Source organism: Oncorhynchus clarkii, chromosome 13 (genome assembly GCF_045791955.1).
Source record: "Oncorhynchus clarkii lewisi isolate Uvic-CL-2024 chromosome 13, UVic_Ocla_1.0, whole genome shotgun sequence".
Taxonomy (NCBI): Eukaryota; Metazoa; Chordata; class Actinopteri; order Salmoniformes; family Salmonidae; genus Oncorhynchus; species Oncorhynchus clarkii.
The window spans coordinates 27,094,118-27,112,445 of NC_092159.1; the positions used below are offsets into that span (position 1 = coordinate 27,094,118).

Genomic DNA, 18,328 nt, shown 5'->3' on the forward strand with positions numbered 1-18,328 from the left:
TGATGATACCCAATGTTAAAATATAATAATTTGCTGCTCTGTCCTCTGTTTAGATCAAAGATAAATTACTACAGCTGATGGACAAGAGGAAAGACATGATTGACAAGTGGGAGGACCGACGGGAGTGGTTAAGACTGAGTAAGGATTTTTGTTCATACTTTCCCACATGCTATTGGATGGAATCTTGTCACTAGTTGGGCATATCCCGCCCTATTGGGCACCAAGCTGATTCAATGAACGTTGTTTCAACGTAATTTGTCAATGTATTATGACATGCAATTAATTACATGTATTAACCCTAGATGACTGACAGGGCACTGTTTTGAAGCCACCGAGCAGCCATTTTGGTACTCTTCCTCCCTCCATTTAAAAAAATATTTTGGAAGTCTATTCTATTACAGACACCTTATGCTTACTTAAAAAAATATATTATCTGAACTGAACATGAAAGAAATAAATATATATATATATATATATATATAAATATGACTTAAAAACATTTTTGGGGTAGAGTACTAATGTTACTGTCCCCATAACAAAGACATACTTAAATACATGTAATTTTGTCCTAGAATTGGCTTCAAAGCCTCACATTGGCCATTACGTAGCAAAACCAATCCAGGGTTTATACACATCATTGCATGGAATCTATGTATAAAATACCTAGTGGCCGGGGAATTTAATGCGGGGAAACTTAAATCAGTTTTACCTCATTTCTATCAGCATGTTAAATGTGCAACCAGAGGGAAAAAAAATTCTAGACCACCTTTACTCCACACACGTTTACAAAGCTCTCCCTCGCCCTCCCTCGCCCATAATGCTGTCCTCCTGATTCCTGCTTACAAGCAAAAATTAAAGCAGAAAGCACCAGTGACTAGGTCTATAAAAAAGTGGTCAGATGAAGCAGATGTTTTCCCTGTTGACTTTCTTCTCTTTGCTCTGCATGGTCTAGTTTTGGAAGTTCACCAGTTTGGGAGGGATGCAGGGGTGGCAGAGGCGTGGCTGCTGGGACAGGAACCATACCTGTTTGGCCCGGAGTTGGGGCAGAGCGTGGACGAAGTGGAGAAACTGATCAAGAGGCACGAGGCTTTTGAGAAGTCGGCCGCTACTTGGGAGGAGCGCTTCTCAGCACTGGAGAGGTTGACTACGGTGAGTGTTTTGACAGTTTGCAATTTTTCTGTGACGTGTCATGAATGTTTATGATAAAATTATTCTTAGACATTAGTCTTACTCATAGACAGTTACTTTTTCAGTTCTATTCAAGTGGGTATTTGTAATGTTCATAAAACATTGTTTAGTGAGCTATCTTGTGCTAGTCAGTTATTTAAGTTCACATACTAACATTGACACCTAGTGTTAACTGCATGTCATTACAGTATTTACCCAATATTTCATGAAAATGTAAGTTCAAAGAATTCAACATAATTGGTAATAATTGGTACAATGTTTTGCATGTTCCAATGAATCCCAAAGAAACTACAATGTAATCATTAGGTAATTAAATTAGCTACCATTTTTCACGTCTTTAAGTCCCAGGTAAATAACAAACTTTAAAATTGAAGTGTGACCCATCACTCTTTGAAGGTGGCATTGCCAAATTTACTCAGATAAAGGTGGTAAAATGAGACTGAGGTTCCGTTGTGTCTTGTTCTTCCAGTTGGAGTTATTGGAAGTGAGAAGACAGCAAGAGGAAGAGAGAATGCGAAAACCCCCTTCGCCGGAGCCTTTACCGGCGCAGGACTCACCACGGCAGAGGTAAGTGTAGCGGTTAGGGCTGTTGCTTATCTTGTTTATTGTTTATCTTTACAACAGGAGTATAGCTTACCTGGCTGGCATGAAAATGAACAAAGGGAAAAGCGTCCTCCATTCGTTATTTAAGTGCATAGATAACTTGTATTTTTTCCCGTCCTCCATTCGTTATTTAAGTGCATAGATGACTTGTATTTTTTCCCGCTACCTGTTTTGAGACAGGTGCATGATAATGGTAATTTCTATATTTAATAAAAATCACACATATATTATTTAGTACAGTTGAAGTCGGAAGTTTACATACACCTTAGCCAAATACATTTAAACTCAGTTTTTCACAATTACTGACATTTAATCCTAGTAGAAATTCCCTGTCTTAGGTCAGTTAGGATCACCACTTTATTTTAAGAATGTGAAATGTCAGAATAATAGAAGAGAGAATTCAGCTTTTAGTTATTTTATCACATTCCCTGTGGGTTAGAAGTTTACATACACTCAATTAGTATTTGGTAGCATTGCCTTTAAATTGTTTAATTTGGGTCAAACACTTTGGGTAGCCTTCCACAAGCTTCCCACAATAAGTTGGGTGAATTTTGGCCCATTCCCCCTGACAGAGCTGGTGTTACTGAGGTTTGTAGGCCTAATTTGCTCTCACACGCTTTTTCAGTTCTGCCCACAAATTCTCGAAAGGATTGAGGTCAGGGCTTTGTGATGGCCACTCCAATACCCTGATTTTGTTGTCCTTAACACTATTTCAGGCTAGGGTCTATTTTTCTCCACTTCCTGTCTGACTGACTTGCACAAAGTAAACTGCCTGTTACTCAGGCCCAGAATCCAGGATATGCGTATAATTGGTACCAGTGGATATAAAACACTTTGAATTTTGTAGAAATGTTATAATAATGTATGAGACTATAGCACAATAAGTATGGGAGGAGAAAATCCAAAGAAAAACCAACCAGATTATTATTATTTATTTTTTTAGAGCTCATGCTCTTACAATGGAAAGAATATGGGCATATCCAAATTCAGCTCCCAGATTGCAATTACTATGGCTTCCACTAGATGTCAACAGTCTTTGTTCAAGGTTTCAGGCTTGTTTCTTCCCAAACAAGGAAGAAGTACGAGTTTTAGTACTGGGACTCAGAGTTGGAAATCAGTCTGTGCGTGTGCGACGAAGAGGACGCGCATCTGCTAATATCGTTTTCCTATTGAACATAGTTCTTTCCGTATGAAATATTATAGTTTGATTACATTTTAGGGTACCTGAGAATGTATTTTGACTTGTTTTAACAAAGTTTAGCGGTAGATTTTTGGATTCCTTTCTCTGCTTGTTGAACGAGTGGATTACTCAAATCGATGGCGCCAACTAAACAGACTTTTTGGGATATAAAGAAGGATTTTATCTAACAAAACGACACTACATTTTATAGCTGGGACCATTTGGATTGCAAATCAGAGGAAGATTTAATATTTAATCGCTATTTGTGATTTTATGAAGCCTGTGCCAGTGGAACAATATGTTGATGTGGGGCGCCATCCTCAAACAATCACATGGCATGCTTTCGCTGTAAAGCCTATTGTAAATCTGACAGTACAGTTAGATTACAAGAACTTAAGCTTTTAACCGATATAAGACACTGGTATGTACCTAAATGTTTAATATCCATAATTCTTATGATTATTTAATTGAATTGCGCGCCCTCCAATTTCACCGGAAGTTGTCGACAGGTGTCCCGGTAGCGGGACAGCCCTATTTTGCCACAACTTTGGAAGTATGCTTGGGGTCATTGTCCATTTGGAAGACACATTTGCGACCAAGCTTTAATTTCCTGACTGATTGTTGCTTCAATATATCCACATAATTTTCCTCCGTCATGATGCCATCTATTTTGTGAAGTGCACCAGTTCCTCCTGCAGCAAAGCACCCCCACAACATGATGCTGCCACCCCCGTGCTTCACGGTTAGGATGGTGTTCTTCGGATTGCAAGCCTCCCTCGTTTCCCTTCAAACATAACAATGGTCATTATGATCAAACAGTTCTATTTTTGTTTCATCAGACCAGAGGACATTTCTCCAAAAAGTACAATCTTTGTCCCCATGTGCAGTTGCAAACCATACTCTGGCGTTTTTATGGTGGTTTTGGATATGTCGATATAGGACTTGTTTTACTGTGGATATAGCTACTTTTGTACCTGTTTCCTCCAGCATCTTCACAAGGTCCTTTGCTGTTGATTTGTACATTTCGCACCCAAGTACGTTCATCTCTAGGAGGCAGAACGCGTCTCCTCCTGAGCGGTATGACGGCTGCATGGTCCCATGGTGTTTATACTTGCATACTATTGTTTGTACAGATGAACGTGGTACCTTCAGGCATTTGGAAATTGCTCCTAAGGATGAACCAGACTTGTAGAGGTCTACAATTTTTTTATCTGAGGTCTTGGCTGATTTATTTTGATTTTCACGTGATGTAAAGCAAAGAGGCACTGAGTTTGAAGGTATGCCTGGAAATACATCCACAGGTACACCTCCAATTTGTTATATTTTTATTTCACCTTTATTTAACCAGGTAGGCTAGTTGAGAAAAAGTTCTTATTTACAACTGCGACATGGCCAAGATAAAGCAAAGCAGTTCGACATATACAACAACACAGAGTTGCACATGGAATAAACAAACATACAGTCAATAATACAGTAGGGACAATTAAGAAGTGTGTGCAAATGAGGTAAGATAATAAAATAGGCTATAGTGGCGAGGTAATTACAATATAGCAATTAAAACACTGGAGTGGTAGATGTGCAGAAGATGAATGTGCAAGTAGAGATACTGGGGTGCAAAGGAGCTAAATAAATAAATACAGTATGGGGATGAGGTAGTTGGATGGGCTATTTACAGATGGGCTATGTACAGGTGAAATGATCTGTGAGCTGCTCTGACAGCTGGTGCTTGAAGTTAGTGAGGGAGATATGAGTCTCCAGCTTCAGCGATTTTTGCAATTCGTTCCAGTCATTGGCAGCAGAACTGAAAGGAAAGGCGGCCAAAGGACGAATTGGCTTTGGGGGTGACCAGTGAAATATACCTGCTGGAGCATGTGCTGCGGGTGGGTGCTGCTATGGTGACCAGTGAATTGAGATAAGGCGGAGCTTTACCTAGCAAAGACTTGTAGATGACCTGGAGCCAGTGGGTTTGGCGACGAGTATGAAGTGAGGACCAGCCAACGAGAGCACACAGGTCGCAGTGGTGGGTAGTATATGGGGCTTTGGTGACAAAACGGATGGCACTGTGATAGACTGCATCCAATTTGTTGAGTAGAGTGTTGGAGGCTATTTTAAAAATGACATCGCCGAAGTCGAGGATCGGTAGCATAGTCAGTTTTACGAGGGTATGTTTGGCAGCATGAGTGAAGGATCCTTTGTTTCGAAATAGGAAGCCGATTCTAGATTTCATTTTGGATTGGAGATGCTTAATGTGGCTCTGGAAAGAGAGTTTACAGTCTAATCAGACACTTAGGTATTTGTTGTTGTCCACATATTCTAGGTCAGAACCGTCCAGAGTAGTGATGCTGGATGGGCGGGCAGGTGCTGGCAGCGATCGGTTGAAGAGCATGCATTTAGTTTTACTAGCATTTAAGAGCAGTTGGAGGCCACGGAAGGAGTGTTGTATGGTGTTGAAGCTCGTCTGGAGGTTAGTTAGCACAGTGTCCAAAGAAGGGCCAGAGGTATACAGAATGGTGTCAGCTGCGTAGAGGTGGATCAGAGAATCACCAGCAGCAAGAGCGACATCATTGATGTATACAGAGAAGAGAGTCGGCCCAAGATTTGAATTGACAATTGACTCAAATGATGTCAATTAGCCTAACGGAAGCTTCTAAAGCCATGACATAATTTTCTGGAATTTTCCGAGTTGTTTAAAGGCACAGTCAACTTAGTGTATGTAAACTTCTGTGATACAGTGAATTATAAGTGAAATAATCTGTCTGTAAACAATTGTTGGAAAAATTACTTGTGTCCTGCGCAAAGTAGATGTCCTAACCGACTTTCCAAAACTATACTTAACACGAAATTTGTGGAGTGATTGAAAAACAAGTTTAAATGACTCCAACCTAAGTGTATGTAAACTTCTGACTTCAACTGTATATGTAAAGATAAGATTCAATTAAGAATAGTCTGATGGGTGACAATATTAGCCTGTCACTTGTGAATGATATATTATCACTTGTGAATCATGCCCAGCATAAGAAACTGCATTTTTTTTCTAATCGTAGTCACACACCTTATGTAGCCTAGCCCATATGCCTATATGTTTTGATAAGGTTAGTATCACAATTAAAGTGGCCAAATAACTTCTTAAAATTAAACACGTTAATCCGCTTTACAAGGCGTTAAGAGCCTAACTGGCATGCATAAACAGCACGTGAGTTTCAAGTTTGGGGTAGATCATTTCACCTAAAAAATGCACCTTTTTAATAATGTTTTTTTTATAATGGTGTTTTCCCGCTAATGGAACATTCGCGCTTATAGCCTACTGCCATGTGTACATTGCTGTGCTTATAATGTGAAGAAATCACCTAATAGTTTATTAACATTTTAAGCTAAATGTTCTGATCTGTTGCGTTTGCCAAATTGCGTAAAATAATGTTTTGATGCTAGTGGTTGTATTAATTTGCAATCTATTGCATCCCACAACTGTCCCAGACTATGTTTGGAATATTTATTTCTCGCACAGAATAGAATATGTCGACTTTTGTACTATGCGGATAGTAGATTGACAAAGGCTAGTGCTTTTGCTGCTCGTTAGGCCTACTCATCTTGTTGGCTAATGAAAAGTAAATGTGGACAGTTCTTCCAATATCTTCAATTATGCACCTCAGAATTGGATTAGGATGCGTCCCCGATGTGTCTGTCTTCACTTGTAGCCTGTGAGAAAGACCTGATCATGTGATGGAGAGCCATGTGAGTGATAGGTGTTTAGGAGCGCGCAGCACTCCGGGAGATGGGCACAACACAGCACTCAGGGAGATGGGTGGCACTCAGGGAGATGGGCGCAACGCAGCACTCAGGGAGAAGGGCACAATGCAGCACTCAGGGAGAAGGGCACAACACAGCACTCTGGCCACTGGCCCCAAAAGGCATGGATTTTTTTAGAGTGCATTACGGCCACAAATGGGATGCCACAGTGAAATCGAGGCATTATCAGGTGCTTGTCAAATTGTGAATGAAAGACTAATGAAGTGTTTACAGCCTGTGCAAAAAAACTAAGCAGAGCTCATGCTACTGTTTTCAAATCATCATTGGAGTCGCATCATGCAGCCTTACAATGTATTAAACATCAAAACATATAGCCCAACGTTTCTAGAACAACTAAAGTTACATTAATAACTCTAAATGAAGCATATAGGAGTACCTATTTCTTTGCTAATCGCTCAATACAGAATAGCCAAATGTGCGCACTCCCTCAAATCGTTTTGGAAATGATATTTAGATTTTATTCAGCTTTGTTCAATTGTGTTCTTCATACTATAAAATAAAATACAATAATGTCACAGAATTCTAAACAAATCTTGTCTGTTAAATGAACTAGTGTAGCCCACAGCCATTTGGCATAGCCAGATCAGGACCTAACATAAGGACATATCAGAGTATGTTATTATGTTCTTCTGAAATAGACTACACTTTCTTCGTATCAAGCTTCTTTAGACCTGTCTACAATAAATAATGGATTTATTGTGAAGGTGTAGGCTATATTACATGGATTTATTAGACTTTTTAAAATGTAGATGTTCTGAAGGTCTGCATTGTTAGCTTGTAGGCTATGTGTGAAACCCAGGAGATGAATGGTCAATTACCGTGAGACCAGTTATTTCCTTGACAATCACTGGCTGACAAAATGTTGTAACTGCCACCGCCCTAGTAGCGGTGTTGGTAAAGAAACAAGGGTCTGTTTCCCAAAGCCATCATAGCTAATGTAGTATGTTACTTATCTCAAAGACCCAGACTCATTCCACTCCCACACTTATTCCAATCGTAGAATAACAAAGTGCTTCCTTTTACGTATTTCAGTGTTTCCCAAACTCTGTCATGGGGACCCCAGGGGGTTAACGTTTAGGTTTTTGCCCTAGCACCACACAGTTGATTGAAATAATCAACTCATCATTAAGATTAGATTATTTGAATAATCTTTGTAGTGCTAGGGCAAAGAACCAACATGTGCACTCATCAAACAATTGTGACTCTTTCAAGTAAATTAAGTTAGCGATGAAAATCGCCACAGGCAAGTTGTTAGGTAGCTCATGGACACTTACTCATCTTCATTGACTCGCTTCCTGATTATCCCTTTCTACTTTATATTCTCCACAGTGGAGTAGAGAACGGACTGCAGAACGGACTGGCTTCAGACCAGGATTCTCCACAGGTAAGTCACTGCTCCAAAGTTTACCACCAAAAATATGCCAGCTTTTAGGGTCAATAGACTGACTAGGGCCTTACTTCTCAGAGCATTACATTGTTAAATCTCACCTAAGGTGCATTGTTTGCATCTGAGGCGTTTCCCAGAAAACATAATTGCATTAAAGCTGAAGAATGAATATTAATATATTGAAATATTTTATGTATGAAATATAAATTAAATTAAATGAAATGCCTCTTCAAATTATAATAATAATTAATGTTGGTGCATGACCCCACTGGTGTCAAGGCCACCTCTTATGTAGGTTAATCTGCATTTTGTCCTGCGCTACCCTGTCATTCCAGTACTTTTTCAATCACTACTAACAACAAACTAAGACCCAAGCATATGTAGAACAATGAAGCAGCAATTCCTGCTTGTGCATGCCTGTCACATATTTCTAAAACTAAAAGAATTGTATTTGGGACAAATCATTCACTAAACCCTAAACCTCAACCAAATCTTGTAATAAATGATGTGGAAATTTAGCAAGTTGAGTTGACTAAACTGCTTGGAGTAACCTTGGATTGTAAACTGTCATTGTCAAAACATATTGATACAACAGTAGCTAAGATGGGGAGAAGTCTGTCCATAGTAAAGCGCTGCTGCTCAACCTTCTTAACAGCACTGTCAACAAGGCAGATCCTACTGGCCCTAGTTTTGTCGCACCTGGACTACTGTTAAGTCGTGTGGTCAGGTGCCATAAACCGGGACTTAGCAATTAGCTCAAAACAGGGCAGCAGAGATTGCTTGTCAATCTCTCCTGGCTCAAAGCGGAGGAGGGATTGACTTCATCATTACTTGTATTTATAAGAGGTGACATGTTGAATGCACCGAGCTGTCTGTTTTTGAACTACTGGCGCACAGCTCGGACACCTATGCATACCCCACAAGGCATGCCACAAGAGGTCTCTTCACAGTCCCCAAGTCCAGAACAGACTATGGGAGGTGCACAGTACTAAATAGAGCCATGACTACATGGAACTCTATTCCACATCAAGTAACTGATGCAAGCAGTAAAATTTGATTTAAAGAAACAGATAAAAATACACCTTATGGAACTGTGAAGCAACACAAACATGTACAGAGACGCATGCATACACATGATAACATACACACTATACACACACGTACACATCAATTTTGTATTGTAGATATGTGGTAGTGGTGGAGTAGGGGCCTGAGGGCAGACGGTGTGTTGTGAAATCTGTGAATGTATTGTAATGTTTTTAAAATTGTATAACTGCCTTCATTTTGCTGGACCCCAGGAAGAGATAATGGGGATCCATAATAAATACAAATAGACATCATTGGTATGGTGATACCAGTACAGACCAGGGTTCAAATACTATTTAGGGTAATTTAATTACTTTTAAAGACATTCCAAAGTAAATATTTATAATTTTAAATGTTATTTTTAAGACAAGTCGTTGATTATTGGAATGTATTAGGAAATAGACTTGGTATGTATTTTAAAACTCAAATACACTTCCATGCATGTAACCCAGGCATTTTATTACATTTCAGGAGAAGACCCAGATGCAGACAGTGTCAAAGTAACAAATGTTTATTACTAGTACATGGGGCAAGCAAAACGACAGGTCAAGGGCAGGCAGAGGTCAGTAATCCAGATCAGAGTCCATAAAGTACAGAACGGGCAGGCAGTCTCGAGGTCAGGGCAGGCAGAGGTCAATAATCCAGGGTGGTGTGACAAGGTACAGAATGGCAGTCAGGGTCAGGGCAGGCAGAATGGTCAAAACCGGGGAAACTAGCAAACAGGAACTAGAAAAAGACAGGAGCAAGAGGAAAAACACTGGTAGGCTTGACAAACAAAACAAACTGGCAACATACAAAAACAACAGGTATAAGTACACTGGGGATCATGGGGAAGATGGGCGACACCTGGAGGGGGGGTGGAGACAAGAACAGAGACATGTGAAACAGACCAAGGTGTAACAGTACCCCACCCCCTCCAGGGGCGCTACCTGGCGTCCTACCTGGGTGCATACCTGGTTGACTGGGGTGCCAGCGTTGGAACTCAGCTATGAGGCCAGGATGCCCCTAGCGGGGACCAGCACCTCTCCTCCAGGCCATAACCCTCCCAGTCAACCAAGGACTGGAATCCCCTGCCCCGCTGTCGAACCTTCGGGAAGCACCTCCCCGTGTACGCCGGTTGGCCATCAATAAGACGGGACAGAGGGGTGGGCCTAGAAACAAGAGACAAAGGGCTGTGAGAGGACAGGCTGGCCGGCAACCCAATGAGTGTGGTCAGAGACTACCCTTCCGCTGCAGGCTCATCCTAACATGACCCTCCTGCATGACAATGCCACCAGCCGTACTGCTCATTCTGTGCGTGATTTCTTACAAGACAGGAATGTCAGTGTTCTGCAATGGCCAGCGAAGAGCCCGGATCTCAATCCCATTGAGCACATCTGGGACGTGTTGGATCGGAGAGTGAGGGCTAGGGCCTTTCCCCCCAGAAATGTCAGAGAACTTGCAGGTGCCTTGGTGGAAGAGTGGGGTAACATCTCACAGCAAATCTGGTGCAGTCCACGAGGAGGAGATGCACTGCAGTACTTAATGCAGCTGGTGGCCACACCAGATACTGACTGTTACTTTTGATTTTGACCCCCCCCCCACCTTTGTTCAGGGACACATTATTCCATTTCTGTTAGTCACATGTCTGTGGAACTTGTTCAGTTTGTCTCAGTTGTTGAATCTTGTTATGGTCATACAAATATTTACACATGTTAAGTTTGCTGAAAATAAACGCAGTTGACAGTGAGAGGACATTTCTTTTTTGCAGAGTTTAGTACTATAAAGTATTTTTACTTAAGTACTTTACACCAATGATCAGGTGGACTACATCAGGTGATAATGCCTTTTGCTATTAATATGGACCAATATGTCATATAGGGCTCATTTCTGGAAGGTGAAATTATAGTTTAGAAGTCGGCATCATTCGAGGCTGCTCTAATGACTTACATGGCTTATTACGCTTCTCCGTTCACAGCCGACGAGTAGTCCATGCGCACAGGCTCCTTGGATGTAGACAGAAGCTCCTGGCTCAGCGTTCAGTGTTCCAACACTCCAACAGGTCTAGGGCTCAATCACAGCCCGAGGCAACAAGAGGCCTACTCAATCACAACATTCTTTGTCCAAATACAATTCAGAAACCAAAAGCGCTATTAGCGTTGCATACTCTAGTTTTAAGGCATGATTGGGGAAATGATTGGGCTCTCTCTCTCTCTCTCTCACACACAGAACGGCTTGGATAGAGTTGAGATCATGAATGGAGTGGCGGAACAGAACTCAAAGGACCCGAGCCCCATTCCCTCACCCACAGCCGACCGGCGGGTCAAGGGCAGCCTGTCCTCCACGTTGCCGACCCAGAACCACGATTCGCCTGTGGCTCAGCTGGAGGGCTTCCTGCATCGCAAGCATGAATGGGAGGGACACAACAAGAAGGCCTCAAGCAGGTATGGTGAACTGGATCAAAAGAGAGAATCCAAATAGCATTGTTTGGAAGAAGTCATTTAATTATACAGTTTATTTTTTATGTAAATAGATTATTTTAAGGAAGGTAACTTGTGTTGTACAATACATCCCAGGCTCACAATGACTTTTTTCCCAGGCTCACAAAGCTCTTTTTTTCAGATCATGGCATAACGTGTACTGCGTTATCAACAATCAGGAAATGGGCTTCTACAAAGACAACAAGGGTGCTGGTCAAGGCATCCCCTACCATAATGCGATTCCGATCAGTCTAATGGGGGCTGTGTGTGATGTGGCCATGGACTACAAAAAAAAGAAGCATGTCTTCAAACTCAGGTAAAAATATTGAGTGGTGTTCATGTTTCTTCTCATGGAATCACCCCAGAAGTGGATCCTCTCAGTTGCACTTCTTTACGCTATCTGCTTCGGTCTAAATCAGATTTCTTAATGTTCTAATTCATTTTGTTAGAACCAGTTCAGTTTAATGACTGCCATTTCAGAATGTTTTTTTTTTGCAAATGTTGCTATCCGAATCTCTTTTGAATCTGAAATACACTGCTCAAAAAAAAAAGGGAACACTTAAACAACACAATGTAACTCCAAGTCAATCACACTTCTGTGAAATCAAACTGTCCACTTAGGAAGCAACACTGATTGACAATAAATTGCACATGCTGTTGTGCAAATGGAATAGACAACAGGTGGAAATTATAGGCAATTGGCAAGACACCCCCAATAAAGGAGTGGTTCTGCAGGTGGTGACCACAGACCACTTCTCAGTTCCTATGCTTCCTGGCTGATGTTTTGGTCACTTGAATGCTGGCGGTGCTTTCACTCTAGTGGTAGCATGAGACGGAGTCTACAACCCACACAAGTAACTCAGGTAGTGCAGCTCATCCAGGATGGCACATCAATGCGAGCTGTGGCAAGAAGGTTTGCTGTGTCTGTCAGCGTAGTGTCCAGAGCATGGAGGCGCTACCAGGAGACAGGCCAGTACATCAGGAGACGTGGAGGAGGCCGTAGGAGGGCAACAACCCAGCAGCAAGACCACTACCTCCACCTTTGTGCAAGGAGGAGCAGGAGGAGCACTGCCAGAGCCCTGCAAAATGACCTCCAGCAGGCCACAAATGTGCATGTGTCTGCTCAAACGGTCAGAAACAGACTCCATGAGGGTGTTATGAGGGCCCGACTTCCACAGGCGGGGGTTGTGCTTACAGCCCAACACCGTGCAGGACGTTTGGCGTTTGCCAGAGAACACCAAGATTGGCAAATTCGCCACTGGCGCCCTGTGCTCTTTACAGATAAAAGCAGGTTCACACTGAGCACATGTGACAGACGTGACAGAGTCTGGAGATGCCGTGGAGAACGTTCTGCTGCCTGCAACATCCTCCAGCATGACCGGTTTGGCAGTGGGTCAGTCATGGTGTGGGGTGGCATTTCTTTGGGGGGCCTTACAGCCCTCCATGTGCTCGCCAGAGGTAGCCTGACTGCCATTAGGTACCGATATGAGCCTCAGACCCCTTGTGAGACCATATGCTGGTGCGGTTGGCCCTGGGTTCCTCCTAATGCAAGACAATGCTAGACCTCATGTGGCTGGAGTGTGTCAGCACTTCCTGCAAGAGGAAGGCATTGATGCTCTGGACCGCCCGTTCCTCAGACCTGAATCCAATTGAGCACATCTGGGACATCATGTCTCGCTCCATCCACCAACGCCACGTTGCACCACAGACTGTCCAGGAGTTGGCGCATGCCCAGGCGTTGTAGGGAGGTCAAACAGGCACGTGGAGGCCACACACACTACCGAGCCTCATTTTGACTTGTTGTAAGGACATTACATCAAAGTTGGATCAGCCTGTAGTGTGGTTTTCCACTTTAATTTTGAGTGTGACTCCAAATCCAGACCTCCATGGGTTGATAAATTTGATTTCCATTGATAATTTTTGTGTGATTTTGTTGTCAGCACATTCAACTATGTAAAGAAAAAAGTATTTATTAAGAATATTTCATTCATTCAGATCTAGGATGTGTTATTTCATTGTTCCCTTTATTTTTTTTGAGCAGTGTATATATGTTTATTAAGTTACCCCCCCCAAAAAACGTATTTTTTTTCTCAGAGTTGCTGATGGAAATGAGTATCTCTTCCAAGCCAAAGAAGAGGTAAGTCGGCTTCCTTTGTTTAACATTTTGTGTAATCGTGCTAAATATTGTTTCGGTAGGCCAAAACAAAACAGTGGGTATACTGTAAAACAAATGAACAACAACTTTTGTACAGAGGCCCTGTTCTTGACTACCCAACCTAATTATTGGGCTAGTTGTTAAACTGGCCTCCACTACCTTGCATGCACCTATTCTTCTAGGGTGAGTTTCCCCAAAATTCCCTAGCTAATGTGGCACTTTATATGTCATGACGACCCAGACTCAGTACTTCTTTGCCAAAGTACTTCTTTGGCAAATTTCATTCACTTATAAACATATATCTTTACAATTGCCATTCTCTTTTTGAGACAGAGAAAGCACAACATTAGCTAAAAAAGTGCTTAGGAAACTGACCTTTCAATGACCCCTTACAGGAGGAGATGAGCACATGGATCCAGGCCATTCTGAACGCGGGGACACCTGACAAGGTATCGATTACGCCCAGCAACCAGAGCACTCCGGCGTCGAGCCGAGCCCAGACCCTGCCCGCCACTGTCACCCTCACCACCGAATCCAGCCCGGGCAAGCGGGAGAAAGACAAGGAAAAGGACAAGGAGAAGCGATTCAGCCTCTTTGGCAAGAAAAAACTATAAAGTTTCTCAGCAATGAAGACATTCTCTTTTTTATTAGTGCAGCTTTGTTTTTTCTTTACTTCTTTTTAATTTTTGTCTGTCCAGCCACAATGATATTCCTGCTCAACTACACCACATGCTGTGTTTAATGTTCCTGGAATTGGGTAAAACTGTTGATGAGACTTGAAATACAAATGTAAATGAAACATTTGAACTTTGTTAGTGTCAAGGTGTATCTGGCAGGTTCCATCATGAAATAGATTTGGTAATATCATGAGGACCATTTAATTTTTTTTACCTTCATTATTTACTTGTAAAAAATGTGTTTTGTGTGTTTTTGTGCTTTTTGTCATTGTGTTTTGTTAAAATGGGTCTTGAGTATTTAAACATTTCCTCAATTTTGTGAGGGTGTCTTCAAGACGCAGGTCTACATTTTTTCTCTGTTGAAAAGGGAGACGACATTACTTCAAAATAATTCATTTTTGTGACTGGACATACACACATTGAATAAAGAATTTAATGAAACTTTTCAACATAATTTACTATGATTCTTACTTGAAAACAAACAACCTCGAGAAAATATCAGGCTCCACAAGGGCATAGCTAACCAGCATTATGAATAAGCGCATTTCTTTTTTGGTCAAGATAAGCCTAATAATACACCTTTAATTGAAACAAGATGATTACCTTTAAATTATTCCCTCATGGAGTAATGTTTTATATATATCATGGACCAGTAATTTTTTTACTTTGTTTACTTTTGTCCCTCTTGAGTTGCATCATAATATATGTTTCCAAATAATAATAGTTGGCTACAGATTATAAAATCAGTATGTATAACAAACACTTTAAAGCAATGATGTTAAATGGAAATGTGGAAATTCAGCATTTACTGCAAAAAAAGGTTGCTTGCTTGTTGGCTCTAGCACTGCACATTATAATTTTTGCTATGTTATCCTGTTACAGTGCCTTGCGAAAGTATTCGGCCCCCTTGAACTTTGCGACCTTTTGCCACATTTCAGGCTTCAAACATAAAGATATAAAACTGTATTTTTTTGTGAAGAATCAACAACAAGTGGGACACAATCATGAAGTGGAACGACATTTATTGGATATTTCAAACTTTTTTAACAAATCAAAAACTGAAAAATTGGGCGTGCAAAATTATTCAGCCCCCTTTAGTTAATACTTTGTAGCGCCACCTTTTGCTGCGATTACAGCTGTAAGTCGCTTGGGGTATGTCTCTCAGTTTTGCACATCGAGAGACTGAAATTCTTTCCCATTCCTCCTTGCAAAACAGCTCGAGCTCAGTGAGGTTGGATGGAGAGCATTTGTGAACAGCAGTTTTCAGTTCTTTCCACAGATTCTCGATTGGATTCAGGTCTGGACTTTGACTTGGCCATTCTAACACCTGGATATGTTTATTTTTGAACCATTCCATTGTAGATTTTGCTTTATGTTTTGGATCATTGTCTTGTTGGAAGACAAATCTTCGTCCCAGTCTCAGGTCTTTTGCAGACTCCATCAGGTTTTCTTCCAGAATGGTCCTGTATTTGGCTCCATCCATCTTCCCATCAATTTTAACCATCTTCCCTGTCCCTGCTGAAGAAAAGCAGGCCCAAACCATGATGCTGCCACCACCATGTTTGACAGTGGGGATGGTGTGTTCAGGGTGATGAGCTGTGTTGCTTTTACGCCAAACATAACGTTTTGCATTGTTGCCAAAAAGTTCAATTTTGGTTTCATCTGACCAGAGCACCTTCTTCCACATGTTTGGTGTGTCTCTCAGGTGGCTTGTGGCAAACTTTAAACAACACTTTTTATGGATATCTTTAAGAAATGGCTTTCTTCTTGCCACTCTTCCATAAAGGCCAGATTTGTGCAATATACGACTGATTGTTTTCCTATGGACAGAGTCTCCTACCTCAGCTGTAGATCTCTGCAGTTCATCCAGAGTGATCATGGGCCTCTTGGCTGCATCTCTGATCAGTCTTCTCCTTGTATGAGCTGAAAGTTTAGAGGGACGGCCAGGTCTTGGTAGATTTGCAGTGGTCTGATACTCCTTCCATTTCAATATTATCGCTTGCACAGTGCTCCTTGGGATGTTTAAAGCTTGGGAAATATTTTTGTATCCAAATCCGGCTTTAAACTTCTTCACAACAGTATCTCGGACCTGCCTGGTGTGTTCCTTGTTCTTCATGATGCTCTCTGCGCTTTTAACGGACCTCTGAGACTATGACAGTGCAGGTGCATTTATACGGAGACTTGATTACACACAGGTGGATTGTATTTATCATCATTAGTCATTTAGGTCAACATTGGATCATTCAGAGATCCTCACTGAACTTCTGGAGAGAGTTTGCTGCACTGAAAGTAAAGGGGCTGAATAATTTTGCACGCCCAATTTTTCAGTTTTTGATTTGTTAAAAAAGTTTGAAATATCCAATAAATGTCGTTCCACTTCATGATTGTGTCCCACTTGTTGTTGATTCTTCACAAAAAAATACAGTTTTATATCTTTATGTTTGAAGCCTGAAATGTGGCAAAAGGTCGCAAAGTTCAAGGGGGCCGAATAATTTCGCAAGGCACTGTATTTGATACATAGTGTGCATTTCTTTGTCACTGTATCTATTGTATTGAGAAAAAAAACATCTTACTGCACAATCAGAAATTATGTAATAGGAATGAAATGCTTTGCAATGCCTGGGTCTTTGGGCATATATGGAATATTGACCCGGATTTCTGATGTATGAAACTGCACCTGTAGATCTCTCTCTCTCACTCTCTCTTTCGCTCTCTCTCTCTCTCTTTTTTTATATATAATAATGTGCGATGTCATTAAAATGCTATTAAACATAGTTTGTGTGCTATCTATGGTTTTGGAAAAGTGGAGCTTGTCTGCGTGAAAATGTTGAACCTTGCTGTAATCTAATGAGTACTTTAAGTCTACTCTGTCTGCTCTGTGCAATCAATGTAACTGTAAATACACATTCAAAGTTCAAATGCCCTAGTCTATAACTTCAGTACAGAGCACCTTATTGTGATGTGCTGGTCATATTTTTGTTAACCCACAACAGCCCAAAATTCCTAATAACCCATCTGCAACTGCCCTATTATATGTGAAAATCTGAGGCCCACACCGCACCCTAACCCACAAACACAGAAAATGCACTGTAGAGATGCTGGAAAAATGTTTTGACGGGGTGCAGCATATTTTTTTTTACCGTCACTAGGCCTTTGTTTCTTATAATTTCCAACATTTTGATAGGCTATTTGTTCGTCAACTTGTCTAATTAGCTACAAGCAGCTTGTCTTCTGTCATACAGTGCCTTCAGAAAGTCTTCGTACCCTTTGACCTTTTCCACATTTTGTTGTCTTACAAAGTGGGAATCAAGTGGATGTAATTGTCATTTTTTTGTCAAAGTCTACACAAAGTACTCTGTTAATCTAACATTTTATTTTTATTATGGAAAATAAAATACTATTATATCTTGATTAGATAAGTATTCAAAAATGCTTTTAAATGTTAATGCAAATTAAATAACTGAAATATAGTTGTTGCGCAAGTATTCAGCTCGCTGATTCAATACACGTTAGAATCACCTTTGGCAGAGACTAAAGCTGTGAGTATTTCTGGGTAAGTCTCTAAGAACTTTGCACACCTGGATTGTACAATAGTTCCCAATTATTACTTTTTAAAATGTCAAACTCTGTCAAGTTGGTTGTTGATCATTACTAGACAGTCAATTTCAAGTCTTGCCATGTACAGTTGAAGTCGGAAGTTTACATACGCCTTAACCAAATACATTTTAACTCAGTTTTTCATAATTCCTGACATTTAATCAGAGTAAAAATTAGGATCACTTTATT

General features: G+C 41.0%; 1 protein-coding gene across 1 annotated transcript in view; it reads left to right on the forward strand.

Annotated features, from left to right (window-relative positions):
• LOC139424732 (spectrin beta chain, non-erythrocytic 1-like) overlaps window positions 1-18,010 on the forward strand; it is an 83,860-nt gene extending 65,850 nt beyond the window's left edge. Inside the window, exons 29-37 of the mRNA XM_071176840.1 lie at window positions 54-138; window positions 953-1,149; window positions 1,658-1,755; window positions 8,108-8,162; window positions 11,460-11,674; window positions 11,853-12,026; window positions 13,805-13,847; window positions 14,261-15,417; window positions 17,044-18,010. Of these exons, the coding sequence (XP_071032941.1) occupies window positions 54-138; window positions 953-1,149; window positions 1,658-1,755; window positions 8,108-8,162; window positions 11,460-11,674; window positions 11,853-12,026; window positions 13,805-13,847; window positions 14,261-14,479 (1,086 nt within the window). The 3' untranslated portion in view covers window positions 14,480-15,417; window positions 17,044-18,010. The remainder of the gene's footprint in view (window positions 1-53; window positions 139-952; window positions 1,150-1,657; window positions 1,756-8,107; window positions 8,163-11,459; window positions 11,675-11,852; window positions 12,027-13,804; window positions 13,848-14,260; window positions 15,418-17,043) is intronic.
• The last annotated feature ends 318 nt before the right edge of the window (window positions 18,011-18,328 follow it).